Source organism: Coffea arabica, chromosome 6e (genome assembly GCF_036785885.1).
Source record: "Coffea arabica cultivar ET-39 chromosome 6e, Coffea Arabica ET-39 HiFi, whole genome shotgun sequence".
In the NCBI taxonomy this organism is placed as follows: domain Eukaryota; kingdom Viridiplantae; phylum Streptophyta; class Magnoliopsida; order Gentianales; family Rubiaceae; genus Coffea; species Coffea arabica.
In genome coordinates, this window is record NC_092321.1 from 56374420 (window position 1) to 56396580 (window position 22161).

The 22161-nt window shown below is 34.3% G+C and overlaps 1 protein-coding gene across 1 annotated transcript; it reads left to right on the forward strand.

Annotated features, from left to right (window-relative positions):
* Window positions 1-20103: 20103 nt before the first annotated feature.
* Window positions 20104-21869, forward strand: LOC140009201 (transcription factor bHLH25-like). The gene is made up of 3 exons (XM_072054091.1): window positions 20104-20580; window positions 20807-21166; window positions 21489-21869. Exons 1-3 carry the CDS (start codon window positions 20197-20199, stop codon window positions 21597-21599), a joined length of 855 nt encoding a protein of 284 aa, XP_071910192.1. The 5' UTR covers window positions 20104-20196; the 3' UTR covers window positions 21600-21869.
* The last annotated feature ends 292 nt before the right edge of the window (window positions 21870-22161 follow it).

Genomic DNA, 22161 nt, shown 5'->3' on the forward strand with positions numbered 1-22161 from the left:
TCAATTACACTTTTTCAAATTATTTCAGTTATTGATTTTTGGGGGTTGTTATAAGTAATAATAAACAATTCATGAAAAAAATTTTATGCTCAGACATGTCTATTATGTCAACTTAGCAAAAATTACAAATATCTAAAACTAGTTTGTTATTATATCATTTGCATTTTGCTAATACGTAATGAATAGGGGCTAAATTATAAAATTAGGGTGTCATATCTTCTGTGCTTTTGCTCATATAAAAGAATTGGGGGCTAAATAATAAAATTAGGGTGTCATAGTAGAATTAGTGAAATTTGATGAAAATACTATAGAATTGCTTATATACATTATAGCACTTCTTACTCATGCTATCCTACTCTTTGTCTCTTACTTAGTTTTTATAATAAATTAAAAGAAACATGTAATCAAATATTCTGTTAAATGTGTTACAACTCTCAATCTTATTGCACGACAGATATTTTACTGAATAATTTTAATTTCGTATATACCCATTCCATATGAAAATAATTATTACTTATGATGTATTACACGTTATACTAATCTTTCACAGTGCTAACATTAGACTACAAATTATATTCAATTACACTTTTTCAAATTATTTCAGTTATTGATTTTTGGGGGTTGTTATAAGTAATAATAAACAATTCATGAAAAAAATTTTATGCTCAGACATGTCTATTATGTCAACTTAGCAAAAATTACAAATATCTAAAACTAGTTTGTTATTATATCATTTGCATTTTGCTAATACGTAATGAATAGGGGCTAAATTATAAAATTAGGGTGTCATATCTTCTGTGCTTTTGCTCATATAAAAGAATTGAGGGCTAAATAATAAAATTAGGGTGCCATAGTAGAATTAGTGAAATTTGATGAAAATACTATAGAATTGCTTATATACATTATAGCACTTCTTACTCATGCTATCCTACTCTTTGTCTCTTACTTAGTTTTTATAATAAATTAAAAGAAACATGTAATCAAATATTCTGTTAAATGTGTTACAACTCTCAATCTTATTGCACGACAGATATTTTACTGAATAATTTTAATTTCGTATATACCCATTCCATATGAAAATAATTATTACTTATGATGTATTACACGTTATACTAATCTTTCACAGTGCTAACATTAGACTACAAATTATATTCAATTACACTTTTCCAAATTATTTCAGTTATTGATTTTTGGGGGTTGTTATAAGTAATAATAAACAATTCATGAAAAAATTTTTATGCTCAGACATGTCTATTATGTCAACTTAGCAAAAATTACAAATATCTAAAAATAGTTTGTTATTATATCATTTGCATTTTGTTAATACATAATGAATAGGGGTTAAATTATAAAATTAGGGTGTCATATCTTCGGTGATTTTGCTAATATAAAAGAATTGGGGGCTAAAAAATAAAATTAGGGTGTCATAGTAGAATTAGTGAAAGTTGATGAAAATACTGTAGTATACAGTGATGCAAAACGTTGTCACAAAATTGGAACCAGGTAGACTTTCAATGACAACAAGTTATGTTGTCACTGTAGAGAGAGCGTTTGTGACGACTTTACTTGAGTTGTCATAAAATCATTTCCCACGGCATCAAATGAGATGCGCGCCAACTATTTCGTGACGAGTTGAGAATGACAACTTCCAATGTTGTCACTGATTATGCTTGTGCTGTACTCATCTGTGATGACACCTAATGTCGTCACTGAATTAGGTTATCTGTGACAAGATTTTTGTTGTCACATAAATTTTTGTCACTGAAAAACATATTTCTTGTAGTGTAAAGCAATATTATCCTAAACAAGCAGTTCTTGCAAAGAAGTCGCAAGGTTTTGAGAATCAAGAAAGCTGTTCTAGGTACGAAAGTTCGTTAGTTTCCTGTGAGAGACAGCTCCCGGAGATTGAAGTCAGAATGTACGAGAAGAATATCCTTCTGACCATTTGATGTCAGAAAGATAAAGTTGTCCTAGCTGTTATTTTTCAAGCCAACATTTGTTGACTTTACTTCTTTGGCCTAATTTTCTAAATCCCACATCGGTAGGATTATGAGATAGGAAGATTTGTGAGAGTTATAAATAAGCTCTCTACCTTCCCAATCCAATTATACAAAAAACAAAGAATTCTTTTGTAATTCTTTCTTCTCCTAAATTATAAAAGCGGGCTGCTTGAGCAGTGCTCTGAGATTAGGCAAAATTGGTTGAACTCCATTATCAATTTTTCGGATGCGTTCTTTCCTTATCTCTTTTATTTATTTCCCATTTATTTAGTAGTTTCTTTTCTATTATAGTATAGTATTCAATATATTGGTCGGGTTTATTTGTAGTGTTTTATACGATTCATTTGGGTGTATTTTCTTATTCGTGTGTACGTATTATTTATGTATATACGGATCTAATTATGATAATACACCGTGCATGTAAATTCTATCTAGGAGACTGGGGGCCTGTTTGGAACCTTGGTTTTTAGCCAAGTTTGTATGATACTAGTCTTTTAACAACTTTTGTTACAGGAACGCTAAAAACTTATCAAAGTTTTTAACCTATACACTTTAAAATATCCAAAACACAAAAAAAAAAATTCCCTTCCCTTTTTCTTCTTCTTCCTTCCCCACCCCAACCCACCACCACCTCCGTTGCCGACACAGGATCCGGCGCCGATCACCTCTTTCGGTGCCGATTTTTTTTCCTTTCTCTCTCTCCCCCTCTTCATCCCCTGCCATCCTCTCCCTTTTCCCGATTTTGATCCTCTCTCTCTTTTTTTTTCTCCCTCTCCCTCTCCTCCACTCCTCCCCCACCACCCTTTCGCTTCCTCTTCCCCTTTGGCCGATCTGGTCACGAGACCAGATCGCACCGAGGGAGGGTGAAGGTGGCGGGGGAAGGGGGGTAGAGGGGGAGAAGGAAAATTGCAAAAAAAAAATAAAATTTCAGGTGTCGGTCTTCTTTTGCAGAGGCGGGCGAGGGAAGGGGGATGGGGAGAGGGGAGGAGAGGAGTGGCGGGGGAGGGAGAAGAGGGGTGGCAGGAGAGGGAGAGGGAGGGGTAACGGGCAGAGGGGTGGCGGGGGAGAGGGGAGGAAATGGGTGGCGGGGGAAGGAAGGGGAAGGGGAGAGGGAGAAGAGGGGTGGCAGCGGAGCGAGAGAGAAGAGTGGCGGGCAGGAGTGGCGGGGAGAGAAAAAAAGTAAAAAAAAAAAAAATTGCAGAAAGTTGTTGCTTCATTGACAGTTTTGGCAGAGGGAACAGGGGAGGGGGAAGGGAGGAAGGAAAAGAAAAAACAAAGAAAAAAAAAGAAAGAAAGAAAAAGAAAGAAAGAAAAGGAAAAGGAAAAAAAGTTTTTTCATCTCACAAGTTTTTCTACAACTTCTACAGTGATTTACAGTAAAATTTTATACAAACACTCAAAAAACTCACCTTCCAAACGGGGCCTGGGTTTTAAGTGAGACCGTTTATGACCCTTCCAGTCTTTCCTGGGAATTTACTTGGAATCGTAGTTTTGTCTAAGGAGATTGTTTTAACGATCTTTTCTGAAAATTACTGAATCGGTTTAAATTACTAGTTGAATTTTTGAGTGGAAAATTATTCGATTTCCCCAACAAGTGGTATCAGAGCCGAAGGTTCGTCCTTTGGCCTATTTGTAATTTTTATATTAAATACTATTATTTGAGTCTGTAATGGCATCAAATGGTTTCACGTCAAAAATTACATCTGGGGCATCAGCTACCTCGTCTACATGGTCGAGGACTCCAATGTCAAGTTCGAAGTTGACGGTGGAGATATTTGACGGTACTGGCTATTTCGGCATGTGGCAAAGCGAGGTCATGGTCTCCCTTTTCCAACAGGGTCTTGACATTGCCATTGAAGAAAAGAAACCAGATGACATAGAAAAGAAGGAGTGGAGTACCATAAATCGGTTGGCATGCGGAACTATTCAATCGTGTTTGTCCAGAGAGCAAAAGTATGCTTAAAAAATGAGACCTCTGCATGGAAATTGTGGAGGGCATTGGAAGAGAAATTTCTGAAGAAGAGTGGTCAGAATAAACTCCTTATGAAGAAGAGATTGTTTTGATTCGATTACCAACTAGGTACTACTATGAATGAACACATCACTATGTTTAATCAGTTAGTAGCAGACATGTTAAATTTAGATGTGAAATTTGAAAATGAAGATTTGGCTTTGATGTTGTTGTTATCCCTTCCTGATGAATTTGAACATTTGGAGACTACGTTATTTCATGGAAAGGAGAATGTGTCTTTAGATGCTGTATGTTCTGCTTTGTATAGTCATGAATTGAGAAAACAGGATAAAATGAAAAAGAAAGCTGCCACAGCAGATGAAGCGTTAGTGGCAAGAGGTCGTCAACAAAGCCAATCAAAGGGGAGAAGAGGAAGATCCAAATCGAAAAGTAGAGAAGCCAAAAATGAGTGTGCTTTCTGTCGTGAGAAAGGGAATTGGAAGAAAAACTGTCCAAAATTAAAGAAGAAAAGGAAAGCTCTGCAAGACGTAAATGTTGCAGAATGCAAAAGTGATACAGAATTAGATTTCTCTTTGGCTGTATCACCTTTAACATCCCATCCAGATGAGTGCCTTTTGAATTCAACTTGTACCTACCATATGTCTCCCATGCGGGAGTGGTTCTTTGAATTTGATGATGGAGTTGTTTATATGGGAAATGACAATCCATGTAAAATAACTGGGATAGATTCAATCAACCTGCGTAATCATGATGGATCCACTAGAATCTTGAAGGATGTTCGATACGTGCCGAATTTGAAGAGGAATCTCATCTCCTTGGAACTCTTGGAGTCAAAAAGCCTAGAAGTGAAGATGCGAGATGGAATTCTTAACGTAACTTTCGGAGCACTTGTGATGTTGAAAAGTGTGAGAAAAAATAATCTGTATTACTACCAAGATAGTACAGTTGCTGGGACAGCAGCAGCAGCAACATCTTCTAGTAGCAAGAAGAATGCCGAGACAACAAAGTTGTAGCACATGCGATTGGGACATGCTGGTGAAAAATTCTTGCAAAATCTTGCCAAGTAAGAATTGTTGAAAGGTATAAAAGTTTGCAAATTCGAATTTTGTAGCATTGTGTTTTGGAAAAACAAAGAAGAGTGAAATTTGGCACAAGCATCCCTAATACCAAGGGTATTTTGGATTATGTACATTCAGATGTGTAGGGACCCGCCAAACTCCATCCCTTGGAGACAGGTACTATTTTGTTACTTTTGTTGATGATTTTTTCAGAAGAGTTTGGGTGTTTACTATGAAGAACAAGGATGAAGTGTTAGGAATTTTCCTTAAATGGAAAGCTTTGGTTGAAAATCAGACGGGAAGAAAGATCAAGGTCCTCCGAACAGACAACGCTGGAGAATACAAGAATGATCCCTTCCAGAAGATATGCCAAGATTGTGGCATAGTTCGGCACTTCACAGTTAGAAGAACAACGCAGCAGAATGGAGTGTCAGAGCGTATGAACAAAACACTAGTGGAGAAAGTACGTTGCGTGCTGTCTAATGCTGGTTTAGGCAGAAAGTTTTGGGCTGAAACTGTGACATACGCTCAACATCTCGTCAATCGCTTGACATCATCTGCAATAGGTGGCACGACTCCATTAGAGGTATGGTTTGAAAAACCTGCAACAGATTATGATTCTTTGCGTATTTTTGGTTCTACTGCATATTATCATGTAAATGAATCAAAATTGGATCCACGAGCAAAGAAGTCTCTTTATATGGGCTTTAATACTAGAGTTAAGGGATACCAGTTGTGGTGTCTAGAAGCAAAGAAGACCATTATCAGCAGGAATGTTACCTTTGATGAATCTGCCATGTTGAATAAGGTAGTACAAGATGGGACCAGTGGTACTCTGCAACAGGTGGAGTGTACGTTGAAACAGGTGGAGTTTGAGCAAATAATGGTGAGCCCAACAAACAGCACCATTAGTGACTCTCCCATGGCAGAAGAAGAGTCAGATGAGAAAGAGATTTCCACCTAAGAACCTCAACAGCAGCAAGAGTCAATTGTCGTCAATAGGCCAAGACGAGAAATTCAAAAATCTGCTTGTTTTACTGATATGGTGGTCTATGCACTTTCAGTTGTTGATGATGCTCCATCCTCATTTTCTGAAGCAGTTCAAAGTACAGAAAATGGTAGATGGAAAGATACTATGGAAGAAGAGATGCAATCTCTTCAGAAGAATAAGACATGAAAATTGGCACAACTACCGAAGGGTAAGAAGGCAATTGGATGCAAATGAATATTTGCAAAGAAAGAAGGATTTCTTGACAAGAATGATGTTCGCTACAAAGAAAGATTGGTAACTAAAGGTTACGCTCAAAAGGAGAGAGTTGATTATAATGAGGTATTTTCTCCAGTTGTTAAACATTCCTCTATTAGAATTTTGTTGATCTTGGTAGCACAGTTGAATTTGGAGCTAGCTCAACTTGATGTGAAGACCGCGTTCCTTCACGGTGACTTGAAAAGGAAATCTATATGTCTCAGTCAGATGGATTCAAAGTTGCTAGTAAAGAGAATTGGGTTTGTAAGCTGAACAAATCGTTGTACGAATTGAAACAATCACCGAGGCAATGGTACAAACGATTTGATCAATTCATGATGGGTCAGAAGTACACAAGAAGCAAATACAATCATTGTGTGTATTTGCGCAAGTTACGAGATGAGTGCTACATCTACTTACTCTTATATGTTGATGATATACTGATAGCGTCAAAGATCTAAGTTGAAACTGATAAATTAAAGGCTCAGTTGAGTAAAGAGTTCGAAATGAAGGATTTGGGAGAAGTCAAGAAAATTCTCGGCATGGAGATAAGCAGGGATAGAACGAGAGTTAAGTTTTGTTTGACACAGAGCAGTATTTGAACAAGGTACTATAATGTTTAGGTATGAATGGAGATTCAAAACCTATAAGTACTCTGCTTGCTCCTCATTTGAAACTTAGCAGCCTATTATCTCCAAAGACGGATGAAAAATGAGCATGCATGGCGAAAGTCCCGTATGCTAATGCAGTTGGTAGCTTGATGTATGCAATGGTGTGTACGAGACCCGACATTTCACAGGCAGTTAGTGTGGTAAGCAGGTTTATGCATGATCCGGGTAAGGGTCATTGGCAAGCTGTGAAATGGATTCTACGGTATATCCAAAATACTGTAGATGTTGGATTAGTATTTGAGCAGGATGAATCACTTGGTAAATGTATAGTTGGATATTGTGATTCTGACTATGCAGGTGATTTGGATAAGCGACGTTCGACACCTGGCTACTTGTTCATGTTTGCCAAGTCGCCAGTTAGTTGGAAGTCTACTTTGCAGTCAACAGTGTCTTTGTTTACAACAGAGACAGAGTATATGGCGATTACCGAATCTGTAAAGGAGGTAATTTGGCTTCAAGGATTGCTTGAAGACTTGGAAATTGGTCAAAAATACATTGACATGTTTTGTGACAGTCAGAGTGCTATTCACTTAGTAAAGAATCAGGTCTTGCACGCAAGAACGAAACACATTGATGTTCGCTATCATTTCGTGCGGGAAATTCTCAAAGAAGCGGAGATTTTTCTCCAGAAGATTCGGACTACGGAGAATCCTGCAGATATGCTGACCAAGGTGATTACAAGATCCAAGTTTGAACATTATTTAAACTTGATCAACATCCTGCACATTTGAGTTGGCGTTTGAGGGCGCAAATTTGGAAGCACTGCAAGGACCGTTTGTTTTTTTTATTTGGGTAAAAAGATTTGTATTTTTTGGTGAGATTAGAAATTATGCCAAGGTGGAGATTTGTTATTTTTCAAGCCAACATTTGTTGACTTTACTTCTTTGGCCTAATTTTCTAAATCTCACATCGATAGGATTATGAGATAGGAAGGTTTGTGAGAGTTATAAATAAACTCTCTACCTTCCCAATCCAATTGTACCAAAAACAAAGAATTCTTTTGTAATTTTTTCTTCTCCTAAATTATAAAAGCGGGCTGCTTGAGCAGTGCTCCGAGATTAGGTAAAATTGGCCAAACTCCGTTATCAATTTTTCAGGTGCATTCTTTCCTTATCTCTTTTATTTATTCCGCATTTATTTAGTAGTTTCTTTTCTATTATAGTATATTATTCAATATATTTATCGGATTTATTTGTAGTGTTTTATACGATTCATTTGGGTGTATTTTCTTATTCGTGTGTACGTATTATTTATGTATACACGGATCTAATTATGATAATACACCGTGCACGTAAATTTTGTCCAGGAGACTGGGTTTTAAGTGGGACCGCTTGTGACCCCTCCAGTCTTTCCTGGAAATTTACTTGGAATGGTAGTTCTGTCTAAGAAGATTGTTTTAACGATCTTTCTTGGGAATTACTGAATCGGTTTAAATTACTAGTTGAATTTTTGAGTGGGAAATTACCCGGTTTCCCCAACACTAGCAGATATATTTGTTGAGATTGCAAAGCTCAAGTTGACTGTAAGTAGTGGTGGCATTATTTCTTTTGCGGGAATAACTTACGAGATCATTATTGTTGCCGAGGTAATCCCTTCTTTCTAATGCTCAAATATAGCCCTGTGGGTAAATGTCACTATTGATTCTATCAAATTTGCAATAATGGTTTTGTTATCTGTTTTCGCGGGGGTGGAGGGGGAGAGAATTAATTGCGGAGTTATTCAGAGAACTGCTGTCTGCTGTTGTAGTTATTTGACTAAACCTCGTTATTCTGCAAATGGACACTGATTTCATCATGAACGAGAGAATCTTGTCGAAGAACTTCATTCAGCTTTTGCCATTCATGAGAAGCTCAACTCATCCATCTGAAATGGTGAAATAAAATTTTTAAAAAAAAACCACAAGGTCGTATGAGAATGGTTTTAGATCTTCAAGTCTTTTACCAGATATTAGTTGTTTTTTCTACTGGCAAAATAGATTAAGTTGTTCATCAACTAGGCTCTTTGATGAGGATAGTCCTTCTGTATATCATTCCTTTTTTTGGCAATTCTGTAATAATTCCTTAACTATTGTCTATGCAAAATATACTCAAGTTTAAGGCGTTTTACGTTGTGCCTGTATTTTTTTTTTTGGTTGAAAGTCACATCGTCTGTGATGTAACTATTGTTCAAAAAGAAATTTTGTTGATTAGGCATCCGGGAATGATTAGTATCACCTCTGGTGTGATTATTTTATCTCTGAATATGTCACTATTTTTGCTAATTATGTTAACTAATCCCACGTGTAAAAATAAGTAAACGAAGACATATTTTCATGAATAAGATGGATTGCTCTGACCGTGATGAAAATGCTTAGAAGTTGACTAATTCGATTACTTTTAAAGCAAAAGCATATGCATAGTGTATGTGCCCTCTAGAAAATATATTATCTGTTTGGAATTGCTACCAATTGAAATTTCTCAAAATATTTGGATTGGTCATTTTTTTCAAAAACAAGTTTTTCAAAAACAATACTATAGTAGTACACAAATGAAAATAATTCAAAAAATATTTCATTCATACAATATATCAAATATTTTAAAAAATATTTATAACAAAAGTTTTCATATACACTGCTACAATAAAATTTTTTAAAAACACCTCAAAAAACAGTTAATCCAAACGGAGCAATAAGGTCGAAATAGTGCATAGTTAAATTTTACTCATCTAATATGCACACAGATGCACACACTTTTTTAGTACTACAGTGGATTTGTGATCACTAAGCAAATCAGCTTTAGATATCATCTCAGTACCACCAAAAAATGAATAATCTATCAAACAGAAGTTCTTCCATAAACAGTGATATGGAAGTTCAGAAAGTTATAATTATTATCTTTTTTCCCTAATTAAATCACATGTGTGCGGTATTTAGAAATTTATAAATGTAAAAATTGACTGTGAATTGATCTAAATTTTATATGCATACCCTGCACTTGTCACTTCCTTAGGTCTCAAATAACTATGGTTTTAAAATGCAACCCAATGTAAATTGAATTGAATATATGATAAATGTGTCGCTAAATTCCGATTAAAAAAAAACCATAGCACCCTAGAGCTGAAGGATTAACTTTTGGTTAAATTAGTTGAAGTTGAATAAGTATATGCAAATAAAGCATAGAATAAAACTTAGTCGAAGAAGGGAAGAATTTGAATGTTAATAAATAATTTTGTCCTAACTGCTACTAAGCAATTTTTTGCAATACTTGTGGGCATAAATTTCAAATGGTAGTAGTTAGAAATTGTAGTTACAATAACTAGTGAAGTTAAATACCAGTGCGAAAAATTAACCTTTTAGGGATTTTTGAAGAACTTAACTTTTATTTTTCTTCTGTTTCCTTCCTATTAATATCTAATATTCAATAACAAGTTTTTGAGTGATTATCTTAATAGTCGAGAACATTAATAATTTTATTTAACAACCCAACTAAATTTGTGCAATACCTATTTAATTGAGACTTCTTTGATAACTTATTGGAATACAAAAGAAAAAATGAAAGAAAAATTTCATTAAATTATCAACTTAATTTACATATAGTATGTATTACTCATGCTTTAAGTGGATATAGTATGCCAATTTGAGACCAACTATACATGCAAAACAGGAGAAAGACATAAAAAAAAAGTGTTATGGATAAATTAAATAAAGAAAAGCAATAAAGAAGAAAAAGAAGTTCAATTAGAATTTCTACTACACATCTCAAACAATTTCACTCTAAGTCGTACCACTTTTCATCTTAAAACTCTCTATAATCATCATTTGAAACTTAAGAAACTACAATGATTCAAAATCCAAATAGTAATTACCGAAAATGTAAGTCTAAATTGTTGAATAATGTCAAATATCTTTTGACCGTTAGGATTGCTGAACTTCCTACGTTTGTCCTGGATGTGCATAAAATCAGAAACTTTGAGTACCAAATTTATTTGTCATCGAAACATCAAATATCAACTTAGCTCATGAAAACTATAATTTGGCGTTTATATATTTTAGAACGGTCGCGTCTTAGCGCGTCGCCCGGCCGGATCACATTTCAGGTATTGACTTTTTTGATAGCCGCAGTGTATTTCGAAGTTTGTATATGGTCATGTGTCATGTCTGGCCAGGATTTCTTTCAGAAACGAAAATACGAGGTTGTCTCATTTAAAATATGTTTTGAGCTTGTGCAAAACATGCTTTTTTTATTTTATTTTATTTTTTTTGTTCTTGATACTGTAGATCTAAGTTATTGTGTTACTGATGAAAAGCAGTGTCAGTTTCTTGACTAAGCCATGTTCAAAATGTGGTTTTTCATTTTGTTTTCTTAAAACATGTTATATGGTTGACTAACCACTTTGTTCCTGACCGACCTTATTTATGTATGTAAATGCATTCATATAACTTCATTGTATCTTTCACAGTATTGTAACCACATAAGTCGACTAGTTGTTTGATATTAATTAAAGTTGGTGAAATTGCTAGTATCACCAACTTTTACTACTACGTTTCACTTGAAGCTTTTGGTTTGAATTAGCCTCATGAGAATGATCTTCCAATGAAAATTTTTTCTGTAAATGTAATGTGATTTGTTGGCCAAGGCACTACATAAAAAAAAAAAAAATTTCTTTCTGGATTATCCCTGTTGCAAGTTGCCTGTTATTCATAATATATGCATGTTTACGTTGGGATGCATGTTTAGCTGTATTTGATGAAGATTCAAAAAAAAAAAAGAAGGTGCAACTTCCCACGAGAATATGTTGGAAATTGCTGAGCGATTTTTCCTCTTGAACCAAAAAACTCGAAACTGAATAATCTAAAAGATGATTGCGGGTTACAGATTGGGATAACATATATAAAATCCTTGACAAATTTAATTCGTCAGATGGATAAATATTCTCAATCTAAATATTTTCTTGACCTGGCAACTTGTGTTGGAGACTAATGTAATAATTTTTGGGAAAACTTTTATTCCTTAATTTTGTCCTGCGTAAACCAATTTTTATTGGCTGAAGAGCTATTGTTCTTGCCTCCCTATCAATTGAAACTTTGCAATTCGTTCATTGGTTGGGAAAATTTTCATATAATCATCAACCTTAGGAGGCTAATGAATATTAAAAACTACGTACCTTTGTTACTTTAATCTTGTGGGTCTTATGAGTCAAGTTGTTGGCTCACAAAGTAACTGCTCAATATCGGATTCATTCATGTGCAAATTTTGAAGATCCTAATATCTTACCCACATCAGTTACAAAAAGTGCTGCAATATTTATTTCTAACTAGTGGGTGGGGCACACACTATGTGTGTGCATATTTTAAAAAAACAAATAATAAAAAAGATACAGAATAAAATATTAATTAGAGAGATTTTTGGGAGATGATGCAATTTGCATTAGTGGATTAGTTAATCAGTTAATCAGGGAGCACAGTGATAGTTATGTAGTGATAGTTATGTAAGAGTAGAAGGTTTTCCAAATAAGATGTGGATAGATAATAGTAAATATTAGAAGGGTATTTTTGAAAGGGTAAATGTTAACACTTTTTGTTATTACCAAATTCCTGCTCACACTTTATTATATTATAGTAAGATGTTAGTGATACTGTTAGAGCAAAAATGTTCTTGTTAGAGCAAATTAACTTTAAAGATCCGAATTACCCTCGTAAGTGAACACCCTTAATCTCCTAAAAATTTGCTTCCTTTCCTTCCTCTCCTACTCATCTCTGGCGCTGCGCCAGAATTCAGGGGAAAGTGGAAGAAAAGACGAAAAATGGATTCCTTGCTTATAAGAACAATTAGTGGCCTTTCGCTTTGATGATGAAGAATGGTTCCCTCATCAGTCATCGGAAAATGATTTCTGACTTTTGTTGGCAGTTCATTATCAATCCTTCCTTTTTTAAAAATATTTTTATGCTTTCCTCTATTTCAAATAATCTCCTATTCAACAGATTGTATAGCCCAGTGCCGAAATAAGAAAGCCATTTTGCTGTACGTCACAAAGTTGAAATGACAAGAATTAGTATTTTACTATTTTATCATAATTCTCTTACAATTTGTATATTGAAAATTAATACTACTAACTAGTGGCGGATTAAGACAGCTTTTTTAATTGGTTCTCTCTCACTAAAACACAAGAAAGAGTCAAAAAGAGAGGTTGACAGATAAAAAAACAGTGTATATACCGTGTCTATTGCATAATCTAACGAGTTGCATTATATTAAATAACTCTTCAATCAGGCTGTTCTAGATTCAAACTTATGTACTAGTACTAAACAGACTTTAAAAAACTATCCAGGAATCATAACATGCTCGAAAGCATTAAAAATTGTTTATATATAATTGGTTTGTTGGTTTAGCAGACATGGTCATGATCAAACAAACAAAAGAGACACCTAATAATACCTTTGGTTGTTTCACTAAATTGTGTGGGACAGTATCCCATTATAAACTCCTACCCTACAGGAGACAATTTCTATCTGCTATCAAAGGGTAAAATGTTTCAACGGCCCTCAAATTTTTACAAAATTTAACTCTTAACCTTTTAATTTTTAATTAATAAGTTTTATCCCTCTGATTAATTAAAACATATAATTCTATTCCTTCCGTCAATTTGAGTTGTTATGTATAATAGAAATAGGATGATGTGCATCCTAGTAGCCCTCAAACTATTACAAAGTTTAACTATTGGCCATCCAGCAATTAATTGATAAGTTTTAGTGGGTTAACTAATTAAAACGTATAATTCTAATCCTTCCGTCAACTGGAGTCATTATGTAGAACAGAAACATCACCACATGTGTGGCAAGAGGCATATTGGAATGTCCCCATTTTTGTGTCTTAAATCTGAACAATATACAGCACATTAGTGTCACAATCAAAAGACAAGCAACGGCTTTGAAGCAATATATTAATGTTTCAATTCCCCCAGACATGCATGAATCTGATGAACATAACCTGAATTTGATGAAAATGACCTATGAAGACAAAATGGCCGTCTATTATGCCCCCTGCCACGCATGTGGAGTTGTTTTGTTCAAAATAATGACTCAAAATGACCGAATGGTTAGGATTATATGTTTTAATTAGTTGGACTCTTGGAGGAATAAAACTTATGAGTTAATAGTTGGAGGGTCAAAAGTTAAAGTTTGTAATAGTTTGAGGGTCACTATAACTCAAATTGACATAATGAAGGATCAAAAGTTAAATTTCGTAATAATTTGAGAGCCACTAAAAAATTTTCCCCGGTATTAAATAATCCAATGAAGCCCTTATAATTAGTGGACAAATAAAAGTACCTAACGCTAACCCATGATAAACAGTTCAGTATTGTCCTAATTTCGTGTTCCTCGTGCACTTTATATATTGCAAGTTGCAGGGAATCTGAGACAAATTTATTGCTTTCACAAGGGAGCTCTTTTATTTTAGCTTTCTAATGTCATCCCATTTAATAATGATATTCACCAAATGCATATTGAAATCTGGGATGAAATTATTGTCGGATACAATTCAGCAGCACAAAAAATGTTACATATGTTTGGAAAATAAAAGGCTGATATAAGTGAGAATTACAAATGTGACGTATGATATAATTCCCTACTTCTGTTGGAAAGATATCCTTCAATACTTTCTTCCCTTTGTTAGTTTTATGATGATATAGTCCTTTCTGTTTCCTCCTTTCCTCTTTGCTTTGCACCAGGGACACCCATATGATTAACAAATAGTTGCTTCCATATAACAAGCATACAAGGATTGAATAACCTAGTTTTGTTAGGCCATGTGCATGTACTAAAGAAGATCTGTTTTAAATTATATTTTAAGAAAGGGTAGATAAAAATTTTTGAACACAGTCTCAGTCATGATAAAGTTGATTTCTTGTAAACAATCATTATTCAGACCTTGGGTTTATAAATTTCGAGCTTCATCGTACAAAACTTAGTTTTCATTCTCGCAAACTGTACTCAACCTGCAACTTGGATAGTTGCAGGTGTCATGCTCATAATTTACTTTTCCATGTTGGTGCCTTGATACCTTCTAGCTAGTTTGCCTCAAGCATAGGGAGTCAATTGTAATGCATGTGTTTCACATGTTAGTGGATGATGATAAGAAATAACTTGTGAATTCATTTCTACTGTGATGCGTGAGTTAGGGTCCGTTTGTTTCAGGTGAAAATGTTTTCCAGGAAAATATTTTCCTAATTTCCCGTGTTTGGTTGCACAAAAGTTAATGAAAACATTTTCCTATGTAAAATATTTTCCCTCATCTTATGGAAAACAACTTCCCTTCCAAACTTACTGAAGTTGTTTTCCGAAATGCATGCATCCCGTCTGTAGTATGTTCCAAACTTACTGAAAACATCTTGTAGTATGTTCTTTTTTTTTTTTAGTGTAAATAGGAGGACTCGAACCCAAGATCTCTTCCTTACACTCCCTCCCCCGTACCACCCAACCCTCCCCCTAGTATATTCAAAATAAAAAAAAAAAAACCTCATCCTGCTCATCCTATGCTAGTAATTAATTATATATAATAGGGACATTCTTTTCTAGAGAAACTTTCAGCAGTGAGAGTGCAAGATATATGTCACAATAAGCATTGCATGTGATTGATATTTGACACTAAATGGCCAGCAATTTGTTTATTGCTTAAGGAGATATTTTTTATTCATATATACATTTCTCCAAAATTTTTTAAAGTTAAACAATGAGATAAATTTTCTTATTTTGCATGGGAAGAAGTATATAGTTATAATGTGTATAAAGTAAAAATAGAGATAAAAGTGAAAATATTTCAAAAATTAAACAAACACCAAAAAAATGAAGTAAGAAAATATTTTCAATAAGCTAACCAAACACCTGAAAATGATGAAAGGGAAATGATTTTCATGGAAAATTACTTTCACGGAAAATATTTTCCCAAGGAAAACATTTTACTTCCAACCAAACAGACCCTTAGTTTCTTTGGTTTTCATCTCAGTAACCTCATATTTTACACAGTTAGGTTTGGTACGAATAATCAAAGTTTACACTTTCCACAATACTAGTGTTTAGTAGTACGGCCTTAAAATGTAACACAAAATAGTAAGAAGTTTTACTTCAAAAAAGAAAAAAAAAGAGTAGCAAGAAGTTCTTCAACATGCAAGTCACTAAATTTCTGTGAAGGCATGAAAATCCGAGAAAATTCAGAAAAATTAGGGTAGTAGTATCAAAATCCCTCCCCACTCACCTAGTAGAACCCTAACCTAGTTTGATATGCAACAGTAGCCTAAAATTAAAAAAAAAAAAAATCTTTCTAATTTATCCATTCCATTCTCATGTTTCGTACGGATCTTTTGAATTAGAAAAATCTTTGCTCTTAGAAAGTTCATTCCTACTATTCTTTAAAAATCCCATTCCTCACAAAATTTAAAGAAAAGCAATTTTTAACTTTATTTTGAAATGTCGAAAATTATTGGAGTCAAACTTCTTCTCATACATCTCCTTGCTTCAATACCAACAATTAGGTTATTTATTAGTTTAATCAATAATTGACCATAATTTATTTTAATGGACGATACTAATTATGTTAAATTTTTTTTTTCCACTTTTTTGTTTGATGAAGATAGGTCATTCACCTAGTGCCCATCCAAGTTAGAAGTTGCAGCATTTTTATCTTCTACAAATTAAACTACTCTAAGTATCAGAGAAAAGAAAAAGGTGCAAAACAGAAGCACTCAACACGAGCGCAGATCTCTAGATATATGTCTCAGATTTATTTCGTGTGATGTTGTGCCGTTCAACCGGCAAATAGGGTTATTATATTGTGCTCCTTTTTAGAATCTTGAGTATGCCGTATTTATAAGTTTTAGGATTAATCTTTCCTACACTGACAGTGTATACACTATCAGCTTTGGATGAATGATAACTATATAAAATTTAAATTTGAAATTCACCTTTTGCACACATGTTATGAATCTAACACTGATAATGTATACACCGTCAGTATAGGAAAGATTTACTCTTTGTTTTATAATCTTTTTGAGTATTTATACATTCATTTGGCCTGTTCAATGCCTTTGTTGACAGGTCTTATAACTCTTATTACAATTAAAGTATTGAAGGTAACTGACTGATTTTACCTTTGTTGGAAGACAAGGTCATACACGTGAGCTTTTCTGGACACTGTAATTATTTTATCAAACATAGTCTTGCTCTTCCTTGGAGTCGGTTTTTGTTTCCAGTAGTGATATTATCTGACATGATACTGCAATACGCAGGCTACAAGATTATTTTTTTTTTTTAAGTGTAGGTGGGAGGACTCGAAGTCGAGACCTCTTGCTTATACTCCCTCCCCTGTACCACCTAACCCAACCCTTCCCTGCAGGCTAAAAGACTATGTTAATTAAAATACAATTGAAAACAATATGTACTGAAGCACGTAATAAGTTACAGACAGACGACAGACAGACAGAATATCCTTTTAAAATTAAATTAGATACTAGAAAGACAAACATGAAACATTCATGTTAAAAAAAACAAGGATATAAAACATCATGATCCGTCATTTTATTTCCAGTTATAAAACTGGATAATTAACACCTCGATAGATTTTTTTTTTTTAAATGTACAGTTTTCTTCCCTAGCCATTAAATTAAATTTTTGAAAGCCGTCAAATAATTTAGTGTCGATTTTTAAAACAAATAAGGGAAAAAATTTTAGGCATGATACCTCACAAAGGACCAAGAAAGAAAGAAAAGAGAAGCAACCAAGTCTTCATTTACTTGACTAAACAAATAAATTACGAAAAGATAGTGGGCTATATTGTCAGCAACTATGCCAGAAAGCACTTAGTCAATTTGGAAATGCAAGCAACTTATGTATAGCTAGCAACAAAAAGGTTCAGAAAGGTGTCTATTTAAGGGTAAAAATAACACAACATTGCGGTGTAATCTGTTTGATCCTAATTTTAGAACAAGTAATTCCTCAATTCTAATCAACTCAAATTATCGTACGTGGCTGAGATAACATGGGAAGTGGATTCAGTGATCTTTTTTATTTTATTTGTTTTTTTGATTCGGTGATATGATCCAATTCCTATAAAACTGCCGAAAGTTGATACTACAGAATTGGTTTATCCAATGCACCTGTCATTTGATGAAACAAATGAGTCATAATACATTAAGTTTTTTCTAACCTTTGGTATGATTTACACACAATTTCATCTTTGAAGAAGTATGATCGTATCATTTCTCTATGAACACAACTTTGAATTTTGAGACATTTTCTACTCACCTAATTCAAAACAGAAAAACACCTTTACTGCTATACCACATGGACAAAGCAAGTGTTTGCATACCAAGTACATTTAGTGTAGAAAAAATAAATCCAATCAACAGTAAACTGTGGTTTATGTTTTATTCTTGAGGCATTTCCTCCTTCCATAAAGACAGCAGAAAAAAAAACTTCCATTGGCACAAACGAAAGGAAAGTAGTTGGGCACAGCTGCACATTCTGATGCCTATTCCATGCCAAACCCTGTATGGATATTCGCTAGGAGACAACTCAGGCTAATTTACTTAACAAAATAGAAAAAAAAAAATGCACAGTTCAGTAAGCAAACTGGAAGGAATTTATCAAATCTTGAAGCAATAACTCGTTGACTGATTTTCCTGGCCCGATCAATTCATCCAAGTGTAATTTAATTTTGTCATCTTTTTCACATACACACATGTCAAATTACTCAGTTGTGACATAAGGTTTCACTTTAAATTATGGCTTAATTTCAGAAACCTCCCTTAAGCTTTTCTCCAATCACACCTAGCACCCCCTAACTTTCAGAAATCACACCTACCATCTTTAGAATGACAACTTTCATCACATTGTCAGCCCTTTTGTGTAAGAATAGTATTTAAAAATTATTTATAGGAGAGAGACTATTTTTTGTTCCACTTTTACCCTCCTGGGAAGATGAGTTTTGAATTTACAAGATGAAAATAAAAACAAAACTATGTTGTGATATTATTTTTGAAGCTAAACGGGTGTAAGTGCAATAAGCACAAGAAATTTCTTAACTATGCTATTGTAGAGGACCATTGGGTAAGACCATTTTTAACCTGTCTAATGCTTAAGCTGTATAAAGTAACTTGGAAACAAGATACCAATATCATTCACTATCAATTTTCTTTGGGCAAATTGCAGCAACTGATGCATCAATCAAATATTGATTGCTCTCTACATTTTTTTTTCAGATTACAAATCAATTTGATGAAATCCAAAGTACAACATGACTAGACTCTTAACTGCATAGCTCTAAATATACAGTCAAGTATTTCTCATGCCTAGGCTAAGCACCACTACAACTCAATATTAGTAAGGATGAACATGATTAGACCCCAATCCTTTAGCTATTTTTGTAGTTTTAGAAATATTCGTTTGATTACCATCATCCATGGACTACAAAACATCATTGCATCTCAATTTTGTTAACATGCATACTATATATTAGCTAAGATCTTCACCATATTCCTTAATATCAACAAAAAAAATCTGCAGAAATTAAAATGCTCATGCTTTTTTTTTCTTTTTGTGTATAAGTGGGAGGTGAAACTGATTTTTATCTACTCTGGTGGAGTTGAATTTGAAAACCCAAGACCTCAAGAGCACTCCAGCCTCTTTCGCATTCGGCTGCACTTAGTTAGTTGTCTTTCACCAGATGACTGATTTTCGCCTAACTGCCACCACCTCTTCATCGGCAACTATAGGCTCAGGTGGGATTAGCTAAGAAAGCCCACCATCAGGCTTATATACTCCAAAAATGGCACTCAAATTGTGAGCCAAAAATGATAGCAATCTTGTTCTTTCAATTTTCAATTAATATAGCTTAAAAAAAAATTTTTTTGCAGCATTTTCCTGTGCAAGAATTACTTAATAATAGGGGATAGCATCATAATTTCTCCTCTACTGATTGGGACAGCATGTCACTTCATTCTGCCAAGGGTGTTAAGTGTGATTTCTCAAAGTTAAGGGGTGCCGGGTGTGATTAGGGGAGGTTTCCAAAATTAACCCTTAAATTATTTAATGTGTATGATTAGGGGTGTGATTAGAAAACCTCCCCGAAATTAACCCTTAAATTATTTAATGTGGAGTCCCTACTCCCCACCTTTCCAACTCAAATCGCATTCCAATAGATACAAACGAAGTTCTTAGAGATTCCTCTCGACAAAGAATTATTGAACATTTTCATTGTTATTTTTTGCATCAAAGCAAATGGATCCCTCGATAAATTTTCCTTTTGAAAATTTGGAAGCTCTTTTGGGTGAAGATGGTGAATTAGACTCCTTCTTAGGAGAAAACAATCGGTTTCCAGCATTTTTGGACCAGCTGTGGGCTAGTTTCTTCTCTCCTGACAACCTTTCTTCCTTAGGTCCTGAACATAATTGTCCTGTTGGAGATTCACATCCTTTGTCATCAGTCCCTGATCAGCTACTTAATGATACATCTCCGTGTACTTCAAGTCACAAGAATAGGATTTCTAGCTTAGCTGCAAGGAATTTACAATGCAAAAAAAATTTACTGGCGGATAAGAGGCGGCGAGAGATTCTCAACAAGCAGTTTCTTGCTTTGGCTGCACTTCTTCCTGGCTTGACAAAGGTAATCAGACTAATGTTTCTTTGTAAAGGGGAGGGGGAACAAAGTGATAAACTCTTGTTCTACCACAACAAATTAAAAGTAAAATTAAGGGAAAAAAGAGCCCTTAATGACCATGCGGATTTCATATCTGAGCTTATTCTTGCGTAATTTGATAATTAATTTCCACCTCAATGGTTTTCCGATTACCTGAGGTTTTACTAATTAGGGATATCTGCTTACTTTCTAGACGGACAAAATCTCAGTCATGAGAGAATCTGTCAAGTACATCAACCAACTAAGAAAAGAGCACAACAAACTAAAGGAACATAATCCCAACCAAGCAGTGGTTGTGAAGAAGTCAGGGGTTTTCGAGGAACAAAACGGTTGTTCTATCCATGAAAGATCATCAGTTTGCAACCAAGAACAACTCCCAGAGATTGAAGTCAGAATGTATGAGAAGAATATTCTTCTGACCATCCGATGTCAGAAAGATAAACTTGTCCTATCAAATATACATGCGGAGATTGCAAAGCTCAACTTAACCGTGATTAGTTGCGATATCATGTCTTTTGCAGGAGTAACCTACGAGATCATCATTCTTGCGGAGGTAACTCCTTAATACTCCAACCCCAAAAAAAATTCAATCTTAAAAATGCTCAATCTTTGTTCTTCTTCTCTTTTTCTTTTGGTTGCAATCATTAATTAATCTTTTGTTATTAGTTGGGATTGGAGAGAATCCAGTACAATCTCGTATGTTGAAGGTCTTTGTTCATTCTAACAAATTTGTGAAAATAGTTCCATTTTTGTTTGCCTTTTTTTTAGCAGGGTGACAAAAATTCACTGTTTAAGAGACTGGAGAAATTAGCATTTTTTTAAGGTTTTGAACCGATAGCAACTGACATGTTTGAATGAAACTTGTTATTCTGCAGATGGATACTGATTTCAGCTTGAGGGAGAAGTGTCTTGTCAAAAGACTTCGTTCAGCTTTGGCCATTCATGAGAAGCTCAACTCATCCATCAGAAGTGGAAAGAACATTTAGTATAGCTGTTTTTCTCCGGCAAAAACGGAGTAAGTTGCCAGCAATATGGTGCTCTTACAAAGTAAAACATTTCCTTGCAGTGTCCCCAAGAATATCTACTTTTATTTGAAAGAAAACCTCCCAGTTCCGGATTCATATTCGTAATCCTCAACTTAGGTCTTGGGTGAGGATAGTTATTCTGTGTACAATTTGTGTGATAAATGTCTTCCTGGATACTATTTTTCAAATGATTTGAATAACGGGTGGCTAATAAACACTCTTTAAAAGACATCTCATGTGTCAGTTGTTTAAAAAAGTATAATTAATGTGAAAAAGTATCTAAATATAGGGAGTACAATAATTATGATTACATATATTAACTTGATAAATTATGTATGATTTAATTGTACTATCGAGTGCCTGTTGGTTATCCATTCAGAAAGACACTTTTTCAAACTCATTGAATAAGTATTCAAATCCCCATTCTTGATTACTATTTACAAACATTTCGAATGGATGTTTTCTCTATCTGCTCATCAATCTTAGAAGGGTTTTTGTTATCCATAAGGTAGCCACCTAACTG